The sequence below is a fragment of the Vulpes lagopus genome, chromosome 6, assembly GCF_018345385.1.
Source record: "Vulpes lagopus strain Blue_001 chromosome 6, ASM1834538v1, whole genome shotgun sequence".
NCBI lineage: Eukaryota > Metazoa > Chordata > Mammalia > Carnivora > Canidae > Vulpes > Vulpes lagopus.
Genome location: NC_054829.1, coordinates 62,560,931 through 62,580,737, shown reverse-complemented (window position 1 = coordinate 62,580,737; position 19,807 = coordinate 62,560,931). Strand labels below are relative to the sequence as shown.

Below are 19,807 nucleotides of genomic sequence, written 5' to 3'. Positions count from 1 at the left end.
GACAATTGTTTGTATTCCAAGACTAATGGGTAATTTTATAGGGTTGTCAATTTTACATACTGCAAAATTTAGCCTTCTATAAATTGTACCACTTAATCTTAGAATTATTGTTTCTATTATATAGTCTTATGATTTCTAACTCTGTAATGTTTTCTTGTCATCTTAGTTGATGTAAGAGTCCTCAATAGGGCTTAATCTATGTGAAAAGAGAAACCACAAAAGGACTGCTTCTTAAAAGTAGTAATTTTTGATGTTTCCAATTTTTAGAACAAAATAAAAGTGTGTGACAAATATGATCTTGTAATTGTATCTAACTTTGTCCAGATGGAATGTACACCTTGAATACTTTGTACAAGGTAATTGTTTTGAGGTTCAGGGGAAGTACTCTAAGCCTTTGCAAAATTGAGGAAAGGTTTGGGTATTTTCCCTGGAAAAATGCACATGCACAAAATTTTGCTGGAGTTTTAAGGATTTCATATACTTTTTAAAGCTGTGGACTCTGGTTTAAGAACCTCTGTTGATAATAAGGAAGAAAGAAGACACACTGAAATTTTTTTTCTTTTTCTCTTGATCCTCTGGCAATCATTAGAATAACAGAAAGGACCTAACAGATTAGTTGTAAAGGGAACTAATCAGTGGCTTTAAGAATGAAGTGCTTTGTATAATAGAAAACCCTTTTCCATGTGAAATACACTTAAAAATATCTATTTTGGGAAACTGGGAGGAAATTCACCCATTATTCATTTGAATAGCTAGATGTTTTTTAGGACCCTCTCCAGATGATTACATGTTTATTTTTTGGTTGGTGAAATTGTTAGTGACATTAATAAAATACCTGTCAGATAATTTATGTTGAAATGTTTTATAGGAAGATGGCATCTTAGAGATGAATCAGTGCTAGGACCCGTTTGTCTCTTAGTATGTATAAGAACTCAGACCACATTTATTTACCCTCAGTTACTGTCTCTTTCACCTAGTATTAGCCTAAAGGGTGTGAAAGAGCCTTCACAAAATTCCTGATTTCCAGAGTTTGGACTCTCGGTCAGTACCTACAGCTTTTATAGACTTTTTTTAAAAAGGGATTAAGTAAACCCTCATGGAGTCCTGCTTGCCATTAAAGGCTTCTTATACAGATATAATTGTGTGCTCTGATGCAGTACTACTACTTCTCATCTAAAGTAATTGCTATTGCTTTATACTAGTTTTATCACTTTGTAGTTTAATAAGTTTTTTCTTACTACACTATAAGCTTTTTGAGGGCAATTACAATTTTCATTCCATCTTTGTGTACTCTACAGTAAGGTTTCTCAGTCTTGAGTTACATATTTACCTTTTTCAAAGTTAAAATTCTTAGACATCCCAGAAATATATCTGTAGCTGTCTTACAAACTTGAGTTCTTTGTCCTTGGTTTTTATTAGCCTAGCACAGTCATTTTCAACTGGGGTCAGTTTTGCCCTCCAGGGAACATCTGTCAATGTCTGGAAACATTTTTGGCTGTCACAACTGGGGTAGGGAGTTACTACTGGTAGCTGTTGGATAGAAGCCAGGGTTTCTGCTAAGCATCTTAACAGTTCATAGGGTAATCTCCTACAACAAAGCCCAAAATGTCAATAGTACTGAAGTAACAGAATGTGGTCTTAAAAAAAAAAGTCCTGTGTGAATCTAAAAGTCAGTCATACAAGGCATGTTTGTACCTGTTCATTATGAAAGGCAGGATTTTCCTCATAGGTCACAGAATTTACTTCCCTCTCATCATGATTGGATGAGAATATATTTTCAGGAAGGAACTACTATGGGCCAAAGCTACATGCTATTGCTGTTTATCTTACTTGGCTGATCTTTATTCTGCTCTAAAATATATTGCTTACGTTTCATTGTCACAGTCTTCAAAGTTGTCATAATTTCTTACTTGGATTATTGTGATGGTCTTTTTTAAAAATAGTAATTTTAATATAATTGTAGATTGATGTGCTTTTGTAAAATAATGACAAAGATCCCATACGCTCTTTTTGCCCAGTTTCCCACAAATGTAACGTCTTGCAAAACTATAGTACAATATCACAACCAGGGTATTGACATTAATATAATTCACAGATCTTACTTAGATTTCCCCACTTTTCCTTGTACTCGTGTGTGTGTGTGTGTGTGTGTGTAGTTTGGTGCAATTATTCACACGGGTGGGTTTTTTGTGTTGACCGCTATAAGTTGCAAAAACAGTTCTTTGACCAACAGATCTCTTCTGTTGTCTTTTTATAATCACACCCTCCCTTCTTCTCACTCCCACTCATAACCCTTGGCAACCACTAATTTGTTTTCCATTTTGTCATTTTATAATTTTGCCAGTTCTAGAATATTATATAAATGAGATCATACTGTATGCAACTTTGAGATTGACTTTTTTTCCATCATAAGTTCCTTGAGATTCAGTCAAGTTGTTGCCATATATCATTATCATTAGTTTATCCCTTTGTTTGTGGAGTAATATTCTATGGTGTGGATATACCATAGTTATTTAACCTGTTGAAAGGCATCTTTTGTTTATAGTTTTGGGGCTATTATGAACAAAGTAGCTATGAACCATAAAGTACAGATTTTTATATAAATACAAGTTTTCATTGCTCTGTAGAAACTGCCAAATTTCAGAGTGAGCGTACCATTTTAGATTCCCACTAGGAATGTGTGATGAATTGTATCTCCATAGCTTCACTAGCATAGGTAGAGCGATAACTTAAGTTTCTGTGTCTTCTATTCACCCTAGCTTCAGACTGTCCTTTATGTTGCTTTCTGAGGAATAGTACTAAAATAAAGTACCTCATCTCTCTCCCTGCAAAATATATTTTAAACTCCGGTATAAAGTTCAAATTTCTTAAGGGAAAAACCCATTGGCAATGTGGCCCTTACCTACCTCTCTACCCGCATTATTCATTCCTGCACATTGCAGGTGTATTGAAATAGATGCAAAATAGTAGCAGTGTCAGAGCTGTTGTGACAATTAAGATTATACATGTAACATTACCAAGTATCTAATATACAGTAAGCAGTAAATGCTGTTTCTATTGATTTCTGAGTGCTTATGCTGACATTTGGTAGGCACCCAAATGTTTAGATGAGTAAGTACAGATCAGATTCTTTCTAAATTCCTGAACTATCCCTGACTTCATCTCTTCCTTTTAAAGTCTGGATTTAAGCCTTGCACACAATTATTTTAACATTTAACCACATAATATTTTATATGTGCTGTTAACTAAATGACAGGTAGTGAGATATTTTTCTTCATAATACATTTTTCTTGAGAACATTAACCTTATTTCCACTTAATTTTGTATCCTGCACAGTACCTAGCATGATGCTATGTACACACAGTGCTCAGTACTTACACACTACTGAAAATACATCACCCTATATCCAGATGAATTCACATAGAATTGGCTGTTTAATTCTTGTAGTTTTATGATGTATAATCATTTTATATGAATCCTGATTTATTAGGTTTGGATGCTTAAGTTTAGGTACACCCACATAGTGACTCCCATAGATATGAAGAATTTGATATAATGAATACTGAATTTGCATAAACTGGTAAATAAACCAACAAACAGTACTTTGTGTATTAATAGAAATCTTACATGGTAAAGTCTTTCTCTGGTCCCTGTTTGTAATTTTGTGTGCTTCTGTCAGTGTTTACTGAACATATATTTATCATGTGCTAGGTATTTTGCCAGTATAGGTACCAAAAGGAAAAGTAGACAGTTCTTATGTAATATTTTGGGCTTAAGCAGTTGCTGTAGGGAGTAAGGGAAGAGGAAGAAAATCAAGATGAGTCCTAGATTTAAGATCTAAGCAACTGGGTAGAATTACTGAGATAGTGAAAACTAAGGGTGATTCAGACCAGAGAGAATCAAGGCATCTATTTTGTACTTTTTATGTTGAGATCTCAGTGAAAATAAAACCTAAAAGTTATATGTATGAATCTGGTATTTAGAAAAAGAGATACATGATGTAAAGGGATTTAAACTAGGGATTAGATAAATTTACCTAAGGGTGTAGAGTACAGAGAAAGAATGGAGGGCTCAGAACTGAGTTTGGGTAAATCAGGAAGGGTATTGGCAGGTGAAACCAAAAGAAATCCTTTGAACCCAAGAGTAGTGAAATGGGAGCCAAGAGAGCAAGTGTTTAGGAAGGGTAGTAGTCAGGAAAGAATGTTTCTGAGAGTTCAAGAAGGATGAAGGGCAACATTTCTTTTTTAATTTGATAGTGTGGAAGTATCTGATCTTGACAGGCATTTAAGTTGAATGGAAGAGAAAGCCCAAGGGAAGTAGGTTGAAGAGTGAATGGAATGTGAAAAGATAGTAGATGTAGATGGCATCTCCAAGAAGTTTTGCTGTGAAAGGGAGCAAGACACCTGAAACTAACATATAACACTGTATGTTGACTAACTGGAATTAAAAATTTAAACAGCCAAGGAAAAAAAAAGCAAGAATTGGGATAGTAGCTAGAGGTTAACATGGGATTAAAGGAGGATTTTCATGTTGTTTTTAAAGATGACGATATGTTCAGAAGAATGACCCAGGGGAGGGACAAATTAATGTTATAGGAGAAAAGGGATAGATTGTAGGGATAACTTTTTGTATAGTTCAAAGCATTTTGCCTCGTGAAAGCAATTCCAATTTAATATTGCTCTTTAAAAACAAAAAAAAAGAAATCATTACTTTTCCTGTTTTTATTTTCAACTCTTAGGAGTCCCTCTGTTTAAATAACATGTGTTTAGTTGGGTTTAATTTTGTACTAGATCTGAGAATCTTCTTTAGTTGATCTTACTCCATTTATTTATATTTTATTTTTGTAAGTTTCAGTTTGCTTTTGTCTAATTCCCTATTTTTATTCCACTTCAAAAGGTTAAAAAAAAAACTGTAAAAGAAAAATAAATGAAAAAACTATTAGTTTGCGTGCTGCTTATTTTCATTAAATTTATATTGAACCTCTATTTCAGTTTATCATTCTTCCTTCCCCCAATAATCCATCATGATACTCTGTCATTCCTTAGCATAATCACACAATCTCTTATTATTTTCCCTTTCTCTTTTGGGTATGTTGAGGTCTTTGGTTTTGGCCTATTATCAAATTATTTTTACATTTTGTTGCTTTAGTTATGAAATTTTAGATGTTATTTTGTTATATAGCCATACCACCATAACTTAGAATTAGTTCTTTGGGTAAATATAAACAGTGTTCATTCTTTCTTCCATAGCACAAGTTCTCTACATGTAAGCTCTTTAAGATTTTTCAAAAGCAGTTTTTACTGTAATTTAAATATATTATTATATATTTGAAAACTTTAAAAGTTTTTTGTAGTTGCTTGTTACTGCACATCCAAATTGACATACTAGCTAGGTAATGAATTCTTGACAACTCTTTTCCTGTGACTATTCCTGTAGATGAGACTTCTGACTTCCCAGTTTTCCTGAGAATTTTAAAGCTAGTCTGATATTTTCCTTCTGTTGATGGTTCTTGATTTCTTCTGCCTGGATGCTTTTTAAATTTCTTTGAAGCTTACTGAGTTGAATATGATATGTCTGTAACTTGATGTTTCACTCTTGTTATCTTTTCTAGTACATGATGAGATCATTTAATAAACATACTGGCATTCATTATTTCAGAAGAGACCTCAAATCCCTTTGTACTTTGCTTTTTTTTACAGGCAGTATTCCCTACTCCTTGGAGTATGTTGATGAACAAAGCAGATAAAAATCCTTGCCCTTGTGTGGAGCTTAAATTGTAGCAGGGGATACCAAATAATGATAACAGTAATAACAACAACAAATAAGTAAAGAATGTAGCGTTGTAGATAGAAACAGTAGTAAAAAGGATTGGGAATGTTGGGCAACAGCTAGAAGGGCAGGGACTAGGATTACAGTTGTTTGAGTAGTCACTGTAGGCCTCATAGAAATCATGAAGGCGACCACCAGTATAAAAAGCTCTCTAAGTCAGGAGGATACCTGGCATGTTAAAAAACAAATAAGCCATGTGGCTGGAGGAAAGGAGTAAATGATGATGAAAGTAGAGAGAAATGAAGTTGGAATACAAAGAGGCAGAGTTCAAGGCATGCAGATTGTATATGGCCTTGTAGGCTGCTATTTCGGGAGTTGCTATCATTCTGGCTTCTTTATTGAGAATGGTCTGAGGAGATGGTGGTAGAACCTGGGGGATGGATTGAGCAGTTGATGTAATCTAGCTGTGTGAAATGATAGCTATATAATTTGCTTTACATTCTATATCTAATACATTTGCTTTACAGTTGAAAGTAGAATGAGAGAAAAAGGGGGGGTCAAGGATAACTCCCAAGATTTTTTAGCCTGAGCTACTGAAAGGATGGAATTGTTAGCATCTGAGATGAATAAGGACACAGTTGGGGAATATTTTAAGGAAATCATCAGTAGTTTAGTTTTGTAGACGTTAAGAAAGAGATCTTTCTTAGGCATTCAAGTTAAGATGTCCACTAGAATGTTTCAAATGAGTCTAGAGTTCAGGAGAAAGAGCTGAGCTGCAAGTATTTGGGTTATCAGCAGATAGAGGACAATATGAAGAGAGTGGGTATAGATGTTGAGGGAAAAAAAGGTAGTCAGGGACTGAGGCCTGGGGTATTCCCATTACAGGGCTGGCTAAGAGCATCCAGGAGCGAATACTAGTAAGGGGAGAGTGAGTGAGACAATAGAGGCGGTGTTCTCAAAGTCCAGGGAAGAAAGAAAGAGCCTGCCGAAAGGTCAAGTAAAATGAAAGTTGGGAATTAATTATTGCAAAACAGTCATTGGTGACCTTAATAACAGATTTAGTGGAGTGATGAGGGTGGTAGAATAATTTGAATACATACAAGAAGAAATTGCAAACATCTAATATATGTATATATATAAATATGGCTTCTGGAGAGTTTGCAAAAGGGAGTAGCATTATGGGGCAAATAGCCAAGGAGAGGACGATTGAGACTTTAAAAATGGAAGCAAAAGAGTATTTTTTTGGAGTATGTTGTAAGAATGATAGAGAGGGGAATTCTGATGATCTTTTTCACTGTATTCTGATCTTTCAGTTATATTGAGTCTTTTACTAGAGAGATTTTCATTTCTTTAATGAGTTTTTTTTTTTCCCCTCCAGTTTCTTTACAGTTTGCTTCATGTTGTCTCATTTCTTTGACCTTTTTTTTTTTTTTCCCCCCTCTGAGAATCCCATCTTAGAGAAGATCAGATGTTCTTGTTTCCTGGATTGGCTCTTTGAAAGCCTCCTCAACTGCTTTTTGCTACTTTTTTTCCCCCTCAGTTTGTTGCTTACAAAAGAAGCAGTTGAAATATTATGCTTTTTTATATGTTACTGATTACAGTATTTTTTGAGGATGTTAGATGCCCTCCCTTGTTGTGTTGCTGATATAACTATGAAGTGGGAAGGCAGCTCTTTCTAGAAGAAAGCTATTTGTGTGCCTTTTCCCAATCCTGTTTTCTTATACTGATGATAGTTTTTAATGTCTGCTGAACACTTAATTGATAACATTGTGTACATTATTTGTGAATTAGATGTTTATTTTACTGTGGATATTCATTTGTAGTATGAATCAAAAGTTGGGTTATTAGAAATCAGATGTTTTCCTGCTGGCATAATTATTTAATTGGGGGCTGCCATTTCTGACAATGGTTCTTCAAAACCTATGGAAATAAATTATCAAATAGCCATACTCCTCATCTTTTTCTTGGTTTCTGAGAATTGATGGCATTTTATAACAGTTGTAATCATCTAGCCTTAGTTTAGCTTACAAAATTCATTTTGAATTGATATAAATGTATAGCTATAGATCAGCAACTCTTAACTAAGGGATGTATATCAAAATTATGTAGAGTTTTTCAAAATTTACATATTTTAGAAGAACTCTAAGAATTCTGATGATTAAGAACTATCACTATTAGAAAAAGGAATTATACATTTTTATTCATCATAAAAGCTAATCCAAAACTTTCTCTGAATAGAATATTCTTTTATACCAGTGTTAGTTAGTAGAGAAATTAGTAAAATCACAGAACTTAAACGTTTTTTTCCTCCTAATATATATGAATTATAACTTGAGCTGTCAAGGCAGTTCTTTGTTAGTAAATTATCCCTTTAGAGATTGCCAGAAATTCTATGCTACAAGACACTTAGCCTTTCATTACTATAGATTACTAGCCCTGAATCTTGGTATAACCACAGAATTAAATAATTTGCCCTTGTAATTTTATAGACCTTGGGGGAATGTTCCCTGAGCATAAGCCAGATAATCTACCTTATTTTACTTTCTTGTCTTCACCTTCCCAATTTTAGTCAAGTATTCAGTTCTTTTTTTTTTTCTTTAAAGATTTATTTATTCATTCATTCATTCACAGAGAGCGAGAGAGAGGCAGAGACACAGGCAGAGGGAGAAGCAGGCTCCACGCAGGACACCCGATGTGGGACTCAATCCCGGGTCTCCAGGATCACACCCTGGGCCGCAGGCGGTGCCAAACCGCTGAGCCACTCGGGCTGCCCCAAGTATTCAGTTCTTACTAAATAAAATTTACACTCCCATTATGTTCTTTCCTATGATCCCAAGGATAAGGCTGGAATGTTTTCAGAGTCATCTGAGAGTTCAGATTGTTTCCTAAAAGGCAATATTAAAAAGAGGATTTTCTTAAGAGTTAACTGGAACATTTAGGACCAACTAGCTTACTTTTCTCATAACCATGTTCTTTTGGTAGCGAAGATCTTAATAGATCTTATCACTTTATTCCTTTTGCTTCTGTCATAGGCCAGGCATTGCTGTTTTCATTAAGTGTAATCTTACTCATTGCTATATCATCTCTCTAAACAAAATGCATCCATCTATGTCTCAGTTTTCAGTTTTCTAGTCAAATTTTGCAGCTGGTAGTTTGCGGGCTAGAAAGTACCTTACTGTTTCTGAGAAAGAGGACTTGGCTTACTATCCTACCTCAGTTTTGAAATTAGAGTTTCTTCATTTCCACTTCCTTGCATATTGTTCTGTTTTGGTGGTGGTGGTAGTAGTGCAAGGATTACTTAAGGAGTAAGGATCCACGCTACTTGGTGGGTTTAGGTCTTGAGCCAGATCAAACATTCCAATGCTTTGTTGGCAACATTTCAGACACCTAGTTATGTTACATGTGATCTGTACATACCAAGGTTGTATATAATCCATATCATTAAGATATAGTACATGAGGGTTTAGAAACTTGATTTCATGAGCTCTGGAAGTTTGCTAGATGGAGCAGCCTGAAATGGAGATGAAGAAAGGACTTAGTTAATTATTCAAGGTAGCCAGAGACTTGGAAGAATACATTGGGTGATCCATCCAAAGGAGAGTCTCTTCCAGAAAGAATGGGAAATTAAGATGAGTATTGCTTTATAGGCATAGGAAACTCTCCCTGTGCACCCTCCCCATCCCCTGCCCTTTTCTGGGTAAGAAATGATATGTTTTTATCCTGTTTACTACAATAAGTAAATAATGATACTTATGACAAATTTGAATAAGTTTGTTTTATCAGAAAATGTAGGTAAGCTGAAAAGAGAAGAGCTGTCAATAAAAATGCTCTAACATCTTTGAATTTCTGAAAATTTACTCATCTTCCTATATTTTACAAATTGTCAACTAGGGATGCATAATAGAATTATCTTTGGAAATGCCTACAGTATCCTACTCCAGAAAAATTGACTCAGAATCTTCTTAGCAGTTGAATTCTAGACAGTCCCTCCTTAGATTTTTGAGATGTTCACTCCCTAGCAAAGAACTCATTTTCTCCCAATGCTAGATTGAAATTAAACTCTGAAAATTAGTATTTTATTCTGTTTTTACTCTTGTAAAAATGTATCCATTACTTATGAAAACTATCTTAACATTTAAGAAGTAGAATCAGTAGATAGGAGGAAAATGGGAAAATAAGGGGCAGATGATGGGACTAAAATTCATGAAGTTACATAGTTTCATTGTATAATCAATAATTAATTAAAGCTATATTATGTTCTTATAAATAAATAGCTATACACAAAAATCTCACTTGGACCTGCCCCAAAGACCAAATAGATTTGGGAGGCTACACCTAAACTGAATTGAGCATTGATTACTTCCAGCATTTCCTTTGAGGTGGCATTGAAAAATGACCTTTTCTAATTTCCCTACCTATCCAGTTTCCTATTATTTTCCAAAGGGAACATTCTTTTTAGTCATTTTTTTTCTCTATTCACTTTGTCTCTTTCCATTGCTCAAGTTGTTAGTTCTAGCAGAATTTAACTGAGTCCCACATTGATGGTCATTTAGGTTGGATGTGTATTTACATTGCTGAAATATTAATGTTATTCTGAAGGAAATTTTAATAGTTTTAACTTGAATATGTTTTTTTATAGCAGAAAAAGAAAACTAAGAACTTCAATCCACCAACACGTAGAAATTGGGAAAGTAATTACTTTGGAATGCCCCTCCAGGATCTGGTTACAGCTGAGAAGCCCATACCACTATTTGTTGAAAAATGTGTGGAATTTATTGAAGATACAGGTAGGACTGAAGTATCATTGCAAGAATTTTTTTTTTCATTGCAAGAAATTTAATTGAAAATTTCACTTTTGCCAAACCAACAGTTTGTGAAATGTTTCATGATTCATAAAAGCTAAGTTATGAAAGAGGTGTTAGGATTGATTATCTTGAATATTAACTCTAGACATAACTGACATTTGAAAAAGCTTTGTTGTTGGCCATTAATGTTTTTGTTGGACTTCTCTTGAATAAATGGGTAAGTCGAATGCTAAAATGTTACTTACTTTATTCTGGAATTTAAAATAACTTGATTATTAAATTATGCTATTTAATCAATTATGACTTTAAATAGATAAATCTGAAAGTTTTCAGTGTTTTTTAAGTCTCATACTATTATTACCCATTTTACACATGACTTTTTGTTTTAAATTTCATAGCAATATTTATAAATGTATGAAAGGCTGCTTGTTTGAGATATTACTGTTTATTTAGCAGCACTATCTTGATGTGGTTTATATGGTTTGAGTTGTATTTTTAAGAGTGTACAGATATCCTCACTATTTTAAAAACCAGCCTGTGTTATGTTTACTTTGTCCAATGTAAACTATCATCTGAGGGCTGGACTAGTCAAAAGTTAAGGAATAAAGGTGGAATTTTATCATTTTTGTCATGTTCATGTGCATTTTAAAACCTAAGTTAATCATGAAACCTCAGTAATTGAATGGAATACAAAATTTAATGGTTTGAAAATAAGAACTAATTCCATCTTTATTTGTTCTTAATGATCTTATTTGATAAGTAAGCATTGTTTAAAAGACAAAACTACAATATCCTATCTAAAATGTCAAGCTAATTTTTACTTGGATATACACTTTAGCCTTTTAGTCTGATTATCGGCTAAGTTCTTTACATTTGGGGTTTTCTCCTTGGTGAGAAGTGCTGACTTTCTGTTTTAATAAAGGAGTGGAACTGTTAACTGTTATCCACTAGTATTGTATTTGAAATAGCCTATATCTTCTCCTTTCTGGAAGGTTAATAAATATTAATAAATAATATTAATTAAATATTAATATTAATTTATAGAGCCTACATTTGGATATACCCTTTTATTCATTTGTTGTTTTCCTTCAACAAAGTGTATTTCAGCCAAGTTTCTTATCTATATTTCTATCCATCTTTAGCATAGTAGAAATACAAAGGTCCCTTCCCCCCCCCCCCGTTTTTTTTTTTTTGCAAAGGTTCTTAAAATACGAACTTTCTGCTTTGAGCTTAAAGAATTCTCATTTGCTCTAGTAATATAATTTGGCTTTATGGATATGACTGAGAAATGAGGAAATATTGTCTTTAGTAATTAGAAAATAAAATAGTATTTTGTACATTTATTTTTATAATTAAAAATTCCCATTTCTTGAGTATTTTCATGATAATTGAGTGATTTGGTACAAGGAAAATGAATGAATTCCAAGTGTAAGACAAAATAAAATTCTACCCCAATTCTTAGCATAATCTGAATTAATTCAGTTAACAGACAGGTAATTTATATATTTAAGTCTTTTGTTAGAGGTATACTGAGGTACCATAAGACCACAAGAATAGTTATATAGAAGATTAAAGCCCAGTTCTTTTGTGGTGGTGGTGGTGGTGGTAGTACATTGATTTTACTGATTAATGCTGATGAGTTTTAGCAGAAAATTCTCAGTTGCTCGAGTTCAATATCGAATTCTCAATATGCACTTGTAGCCTAACCATTTTCTTTTGAAGGTTCAACTTAACAATGTAAATATATATCAGATACTTTTTTATTTAAAAGTTGTGTTTTAGGGGATCCCTGGGTGGCGCAGCGGTTTGGCGCCTGCCTTTGGCCCAGGGCGCGATCCTGGAGACCCGGGATCGAATCCCACATCGGGCTCCCGGTGCATGGAGCCTGCTTCTCCCTCTGCCATGTCTCTGCCTCTCTCTCTCTCTCTGTGACTGTCATAAATAAATAAAATAAATGTTTAAAAAAAAAAATAAAAGTTGTGTTTTACTGTTTGTAGTGGTATAAATGAGGAGTACTTTTACTGTTATAATCAATCGTAAAGAACCTTGAAGAAGCTATTATGGTAGCCTTAAAATTTCAACTTCATTGATGAAATTTACCAATTTTAATTGTTCAGTGAGTTTTGATAACTCTAGTCATTTAAGCACCACCACAATCAAGATAAAGAACATTTTCATCACCCCAGAAAGCATCCAGTGTTTCATCAATAGGTAATGATAGCTAGCTGTTGGGGTTTTTGTAGATGCTCTTTATCAGATTGAGAAGTTCCCTTCTATTCTTGTTTCCTTGTATCCAAAATGGATGTTGATTTTTGTCATGTGATTTTTCTTTATCTGTTGAGGTTGATCATATGGTTCCTTTTAAAGTCTGTTTATATAGTAAAATATTTATTGATCTTCAGGTGTTAAACTAAACTTGCATTTCTGGGATAAACACTGCTTGGTCATAATGCTTTCTTTTTTTATATATTGCTGGATTCATTTTGCTGAAATGTTAAGAATTTCTGATTCCTGAGGGATATTGGTCTGTAGTTTTCTTTAACTTGCAGTGTCTTTGGCTAGTTTTGTTATCAGAGTAAAACTGGCATCACAGACTTGAGTCTATTTTCTTAAAAGTTTGTACAAAATTGGTAATATTTCTTTCTTAAATTTTGGTACAATTCATCATGAAACCGTTTGGACCTGGAATTTTATTTGTGAGGAGGTTTTTTACTATTGTCTAAAATTTTAAAGTAGATACAGGGCTATATAGATTTTTGATTTCTTAATTAAGCATAGGGGTTTTTTGTCCTTCATAGAGTTTGTCCATTCCATCCAAGGTGGCATAAGATTGTTTATAGAATTCCTTATCATGGGCAGCCCAGGTGGCTCAGCAATTTAGCGCCGCCTTCACCCAAGGCGTGATCCTGGAGACCCGGGATTGAGTTCTGCATCGGGCTTCCTGCATGGAGCCTGCTTCTCCCTCTGCCTGTGTCTCTGCCTCTTTCTCTCTCTCTCTCTCTCTCTGTCTCTCATGAATAAATAAATAAAATCTTTAAAAAAAAAAATTCCTTATCAGAGGTTTAATGCCGGTAGCATCTCTGTAGTGGTGTATTCTCTTTTGATTTTATATTACCAATTTATGTCTTTTCTACCCCTCTCATTAGAAATGTATCAATATTACCAGTCTTTTCAAAGAACCAACTTTTGGTTTTATTGGTTTGTTTTTCCTCCTGTCTTTTGTCTATTTTTAATTCAGTGAATTCTACTTTTAATTCTCTTTTCTGCTTTCATTTGTATCTTATTTCACCCTGCATTTTACTAACTCCATCTATGTGTTGCAGATGGCAAGATTTCATTCTTTTTTATGGCTGAATAATATTCCATTGCATATATATGCCACTTCTTTATGAATTCATCTGTCAGTGAACATTTGGGCTGCTTCCATAATTTGGCTTTTGTAAATAATGCTGCAGTAAACATTAGGTCGTGTATATCCCTTTGGATTTGTGTTTTTGTGTTTTTTAAGGTACCCAGTAGTGCAATTGGGGATTGTAGGATAGTTCTATTTTTAACTTTTTGAGGAATCTCCATACTGTTCCACAGTGGCTGTACCAGTGCACATTCCCATCAACAGTGCACACAAGTTCTAGTTTCTCCACATCCTCACAAACACTTGTTTCGTGTGTTTTTGATTTTAGCCATTCAGACAGGTATGAGGGAATACCTAATTATAGTTCTGATTTGCATTTCCCTGATGATAAGTGAAGATGAGCATCTTTTCATGTATCTATCTGGCCATTTGTACGTCTTCTTTGGAGAAATGTCTGTTCATGTTTTGCACCCATTTTTTATTGGATTATTTGGTTTTTTTTGGATGTTGGGTTGTATAAATTCTTTATATATTTTATATACTAACCCTTTATCAGATATGTCATTTGCAAATATCTTCTCCCATTCTATAGGTTGCCTTTCAGTGCAAAAGTCCCACTAGTTTATTTTTGCATTTATTTCCCTTGCCTCAGGAAACATCTAGAAAAATGTTGTGACAGCTGAAGTCAGAGACATTATTGCCTGTGCTCCTTTCTAGAATTTTTGTGACTTCATGTCTCACATTTAGGTTTCAATTTGTATTTCCTTGATGATGAGTGATTTCGAGCATCTTTTCATGTGCCTTTTAGCATCTGGATGTCTTTTTTGGAGAAATGTCTGTTCACATCTTCTGGCCATTTCTTAACTGGATTATTTTTTGGATGTTGGGTTTGATAAATTCCTTATGTATTTTGGATACTAACCTTCTATCAGATATGTTATTCACATATATCTTTTCCCATTGCATAGGCTGCCTTTAAGTTTTGTGGATTATTTCCTTTGCTCTGCAGAAGCTTTTTATCTTGATGAAGTCCCAGTAGTTCTCACTTTTGCTTTTGTTTCCCTTGCTGCCGGCAACATGTCTAATAAGTTGCTACTGCTGAGGTCAGAGAGGTTGCTACCATGTTCTCCTCTAGGATTTTGATGGTTTCCTGTCTCACAATTAGATCTTTCATCCATTTTGATTTGGGGGAGTGTGTGTGTGATATAAGAAAGTGGTTGGTTTCATTCTTTTGCATGTTGCTGTCCAGTTTTCTTTCCTAACACCATTTGATGAAGAAGAGACTGTTTTCTATTGGATATTCTTTCCTGCTTTGTCAAAGATTAATTGACCATATAATTGTGGGTCCATTTGTGGCTCTTCTGTTCCATTGATCTATGTGTCTGTTCTTTTGCTGGTATCATACTGTCTTGATGACTGCAGCTTTGTAATATAGCTTGAAGTCCGTAATGGCAATGCCTCCTGCTTTTCTTTGTCCTTTAAGGATAGCTTTGGCTATTTGGCATCTTTTGTGACTCCATACACATTTTTAGGATTGTTTGTTCTAGCTCTGTGAGAAATGGTGTTGGTGTTTTCATAGAGATTGTATTAAATGTATGATTGCTTGTAGTAGTATAGACATTTTATTTTTTTTATTTTTTTTTAAATTTTTATTTATTATTATTATTATTATTATTATTTTATTTATGTATGATAGTCACAGAGAGAGAGAGAGAGAGAGAGAGAGAGGCAGAGACACAGGCAGAGGGAGAAGCAGGCTCCATGCACCGGGAGCCCGATGTGGGATTCGATCCCGGGTCTCCAGGATCGCGCCCTGGGCCAAAGGCAGGCAGGCACTAAACCGCTGTGCCACCCAGGGATCCCCTAGTATAGACATTTTAACAATGTTTGCTCTTTCTAGTCCATGAGTGTGGAATTTTTTCCTTTTTTTTTTTGTTTGTTTTGGGTTTGTTTTTGTTTTTTTTTTGCATTCTCTTCAATAAAGGTTCTGTAGTTTTCAGAGTATAGATCTTGTACCTCTTTGGTTATGCTTATTGCTAGGTATGTTACGGATTTTGGTGCAGTTGTAAAATTGATTTCTTTTTTTCTGCTTTTTTTTTCACTCAGCTTTTTAAAGACCATTCGTTGTCTTTTTCACAATATCTAACAAGCAGTCAATTACTCTTTTCTGTCTTCTCTGTATGTGATCTCCTTTCTCCCTCACTTCCCAGATGCTTTTTAGGTTATTCTGTTTTTAACAGTTGTATTTAAAATGTTCCTTAATGTGTGCTTAAAAAAAAAAAAGAAAAAAAAAAAACTTGTGCTTGAGGTTTCTGGAGCTTCTTGGATCTTTTTGGTTTATAGTTTTCAAATTTGAAATTTGGGGCCATTATTTTTTGAAATGTCTTTTTTCCCCCTCAGTCCTCCTACTTCTGCTTCTGGACTGTTAGACATCTTGAAATTGTCCCACAGCGCACTAAGGTTGTTTGTTTTGTTAAGCTTTTTTCTTCGGTGTTTCATTTAGGTAAAACTGTATATCTATTGCCTTATCTTCTAGTTCACCATTTTTTTTTTCTATATGGTCCAGAAGTTCCATTTAAGTCTCTTTTTCCTGTGTGTTATTTTTCTACCCATCATGTTGGTATTTTCCTTTGTATCAGTGAATATACTTAAAAGAATTTATAATAGCTGTTCTAAAGGCCTTTTTTATTATTCTGCCGTATTTCATTTCTGGATCTATTACTGTTTCTGGATCTATTTTTCTCCTAATTGTGACTAACTTTTCTGCTTCTTTAGTGGTTTTGATTTGATGTCAGACATTTTGAATTTTACATTATTAGGTGGTGAGTTTTCCAGTGTTCATTTTTGTTTTGTTCAATTTGTCTTGTCATGTGTTAAGTATTTGTGAATCACTTGATACTTCCTAGGCTTGTATGTAAGTTTGTTTTGGTGGATCCAGAGCAGCTTTTATACTGTTGTTTATATAGATCAACAATAAATTAAGGACTTGACCCTGTATATTAAAAGATCTTTTGAGAATAGAATATTTACTATTCTCTGCCCTGGCTTCAGGAAATTTTTTCTAATACATGTGGAGTATTCAGCCAAAGATTTCAGGAACTTTTCTGAACATCTTTGAGGCTCTTTCTCTGGTAACTCTCCTCTTTTTTGGTATTTTGCCCCACAGATTTTGGCCTTCCCATCCTTTCTGAACTCCTGTCTCCCATCTTGTCAACTCTGGTAGACCATTGTGCTCTGTTGTGATTCCACCTCTCTGCACTACTATCTAAAAACTTCAGTGCACTAAATTTGGTAATTCAGACAGTTTAACTTATTTGCTGCTTTTGTCCCATAGGTCACTGTTGCTCTCTCTTTCTCACTCCCGCAAATGAATAAATAAATTCTTTTAAAAAAAAAATGCCCCTCCTATTACTGGTAGGGCAACTTTATGTATACCATTAGTGAAAACTGAAAATATACTGAAATTGTAGTAAAAAAAAGCAGAAATGACATTTTGATAATGGATTCGTATTATGTACTTGTTAAGTCTTCAGATGCCTGTGGATTATCATTTAAAAGCCCAAAGACTCCACTGAATGTATGCCTATGGATCTTTGGAAATGGTTTACTCTTTAAGATTTTGGTAACTGTCATTGTGTAGATATTAATGTAAGGTGTGTGTTGATGAAATTCAAGGTGAACATAGGAAGTGAGAAGAAACGTTCAGAAGTGCAAATAGGCTATACAAAAGAGTAGGCTCTAAAACACCAGAAAGAAAAATTTTAATAAGGAAGCATCATTATCAGCATTGAATATAAAGAAGTCAGGTGACTTAGTATGATACTTTTTTTTTTTAAGATTGTATTTGTTTACTCATGAGAGACACAGAGAGAAAGAGACATAGGCTGAGAGATAAGCAGGCTCCCCAGAGGGAGCCCAGTGCACTATTCAATCCCAGGACTCCGGGATCACAACCTAAGCCAAAGGCAGATGCTCAATCTCTGAGTCACCCAGGTGCTCAATAGAGTGATACTTTTTAAAAACATTTTTGTTGAGGGACTCCTGGGTGGCTCAGCAGTTGAGCGTGATCCTGGAGTCCTGGGATCAAGTCCCACATCAGGCTCCCTGCATGGAGCCTGCTTCTCCCTTTGCCAGTGTCTCTGACTCTCTCTCTGTGTTTCTCTGATGAATAAATAAAAAATAAAATCTTCAAAAAAAATTTTTTGTTGTTGAGATAAAACTCATATGACATAAAAAGAGCCATGTAAAAATCTGCAGTTCAGTAACATGTCGTGCATGTACAGTGTTATGCAACCACCACCTCATCTAAATCCAGAGATTTTTATCATCCTAAAGGAAACTATAACCATTTAGTAACTTATTCCTTTCCCTATTCCTCCCTTGGCCCAAGACTCTGGCAACCACCAATCTGCTTTTTGTCTGCTTGGATTTACTTATCCTGAATATTTCATGTATCTGGAATCCTACAATATGTAACCTTTTGTCTGGCATCTGTCACTTTGAGTGGTGTTCATCTATGTTGTAGTATGTGTCATTATGAGGATATATCACATTTTATTTACTCACTGATAAGTTGGCAGACATTTAGTTGTTTCCACCTTCTGGCAGTTGTAAACACTGCTGCTTGTGAACATTCATATACAAACATTTGTTTGAGTATCTGTTTTCAGTTCTTTTGGGTACATAATCCAGGAGTTGAATGCTGAATCATGTGGTAATTCTATGTTTATCTTTTTGCGGAGCTTTCAAACTATTTTCTACAGTGGATTCACCATTTTATATTTACACCAGTAACATACAAGAGTTCAAGTTTGTCTACATCGTTGGCAAATTGGAAGAGCAAAATAAGATCAGCAGTAGCAAGAGGCACATTAACAATAAAGCAGGAAATTGAAAAACTTATTGTAAAAGGTAGGAAAAAATTTGCAAAGACTAACCTAGGAATACCTTAAATATATTCTGAAGATAGCATACTTACAAAACAAAAAATTTTCATTAAAATACCACTCTAAAGGAGGAAACGCTTGAAAGTCTTCTGAGTCAGGAAAACATGGCAGACTTAGCCTTAGTTGTGCTTTTGTTTAGCCAAGAAGATTCTCTAAATATTGATCTAAAAGTTGTATTTTATTACAACACACCAGTGATGCATGAAAATATTGAGGTAAAGTGGGTGAAATCTTTTTTTTCTTAATATTTATTTGGTGACAGCACACAGCACCTGCGTGAGTGGGGGCGAGGGCAAGGGTGCAGCGAGGGGAGAGGGAGAAGTAGGGCAAGATCTCCAGCTGACTCCCCACTGAGTGCTGGTAGGGCAACTTTATGTATACCATTAATGAAAACTGAAAATGTACTGAAATTGTAGTAAAAAAGAGCAGAAATGACATTTTGATAATGGATTCATATTATGTACTTGTTAAATCTTCAGATGTCTGTGGGTTATCATATAAAAGGCCAAAGACTCTGTGAGCCCTGTGATGTGGAGATCAATCTCAGGATCCTGAAATGAAATCAAGAGTCAGACACTTAGCCGATTGAACCACCGAAGCACCCCAGATCATTTTTTTTTTTTTATCTTTACTCTCTTACATACCTCCTCAACCCCCACAATGTTATTCACTTGTCAGAACTTCAACTTTGGTTAGACTAACCCCCTGCCTACTCTGTCTTGGATGAGAAAGTAGATCATGGCTGTGGAAAAACATAATCCATGTGTTTTACTTTAAGTGTAAGACTGCACATCCGAAGAAATCCTATAATTTCTTAGTTGGTTTGTTCTAAAGGATTATTCCTTTTTTAAATTACCATTTGTTCTTTATATTTTGGAACATGTTTAAATCTTTATTAATGTTAGAAGGATAGTATGGTTAAGCAGTTATATACT

At 34.5% G+C, this 19,807-nt stretch overlaps 1 protein-coding gene across 1 annotated transcript in view; it reads left to right on the top strand.

Annotated features, from left to right (window-relative positions):
* The window catches only part of ARHGAP5 (Rho GTPase activating protein 5), a 74,443-nt gene that overhangs the window by 29,770 nt on the left and 24,866 nt on the right, over window positions 1–19,807 (top strand). The window contains 1 exon segment of the mRNA XM_041757979.1: window positions 10,409–10,556. Within this exon segment, the coding sequence (XP_041613913.1) occupies window positions 10,409–10,556 (148 nt within the window).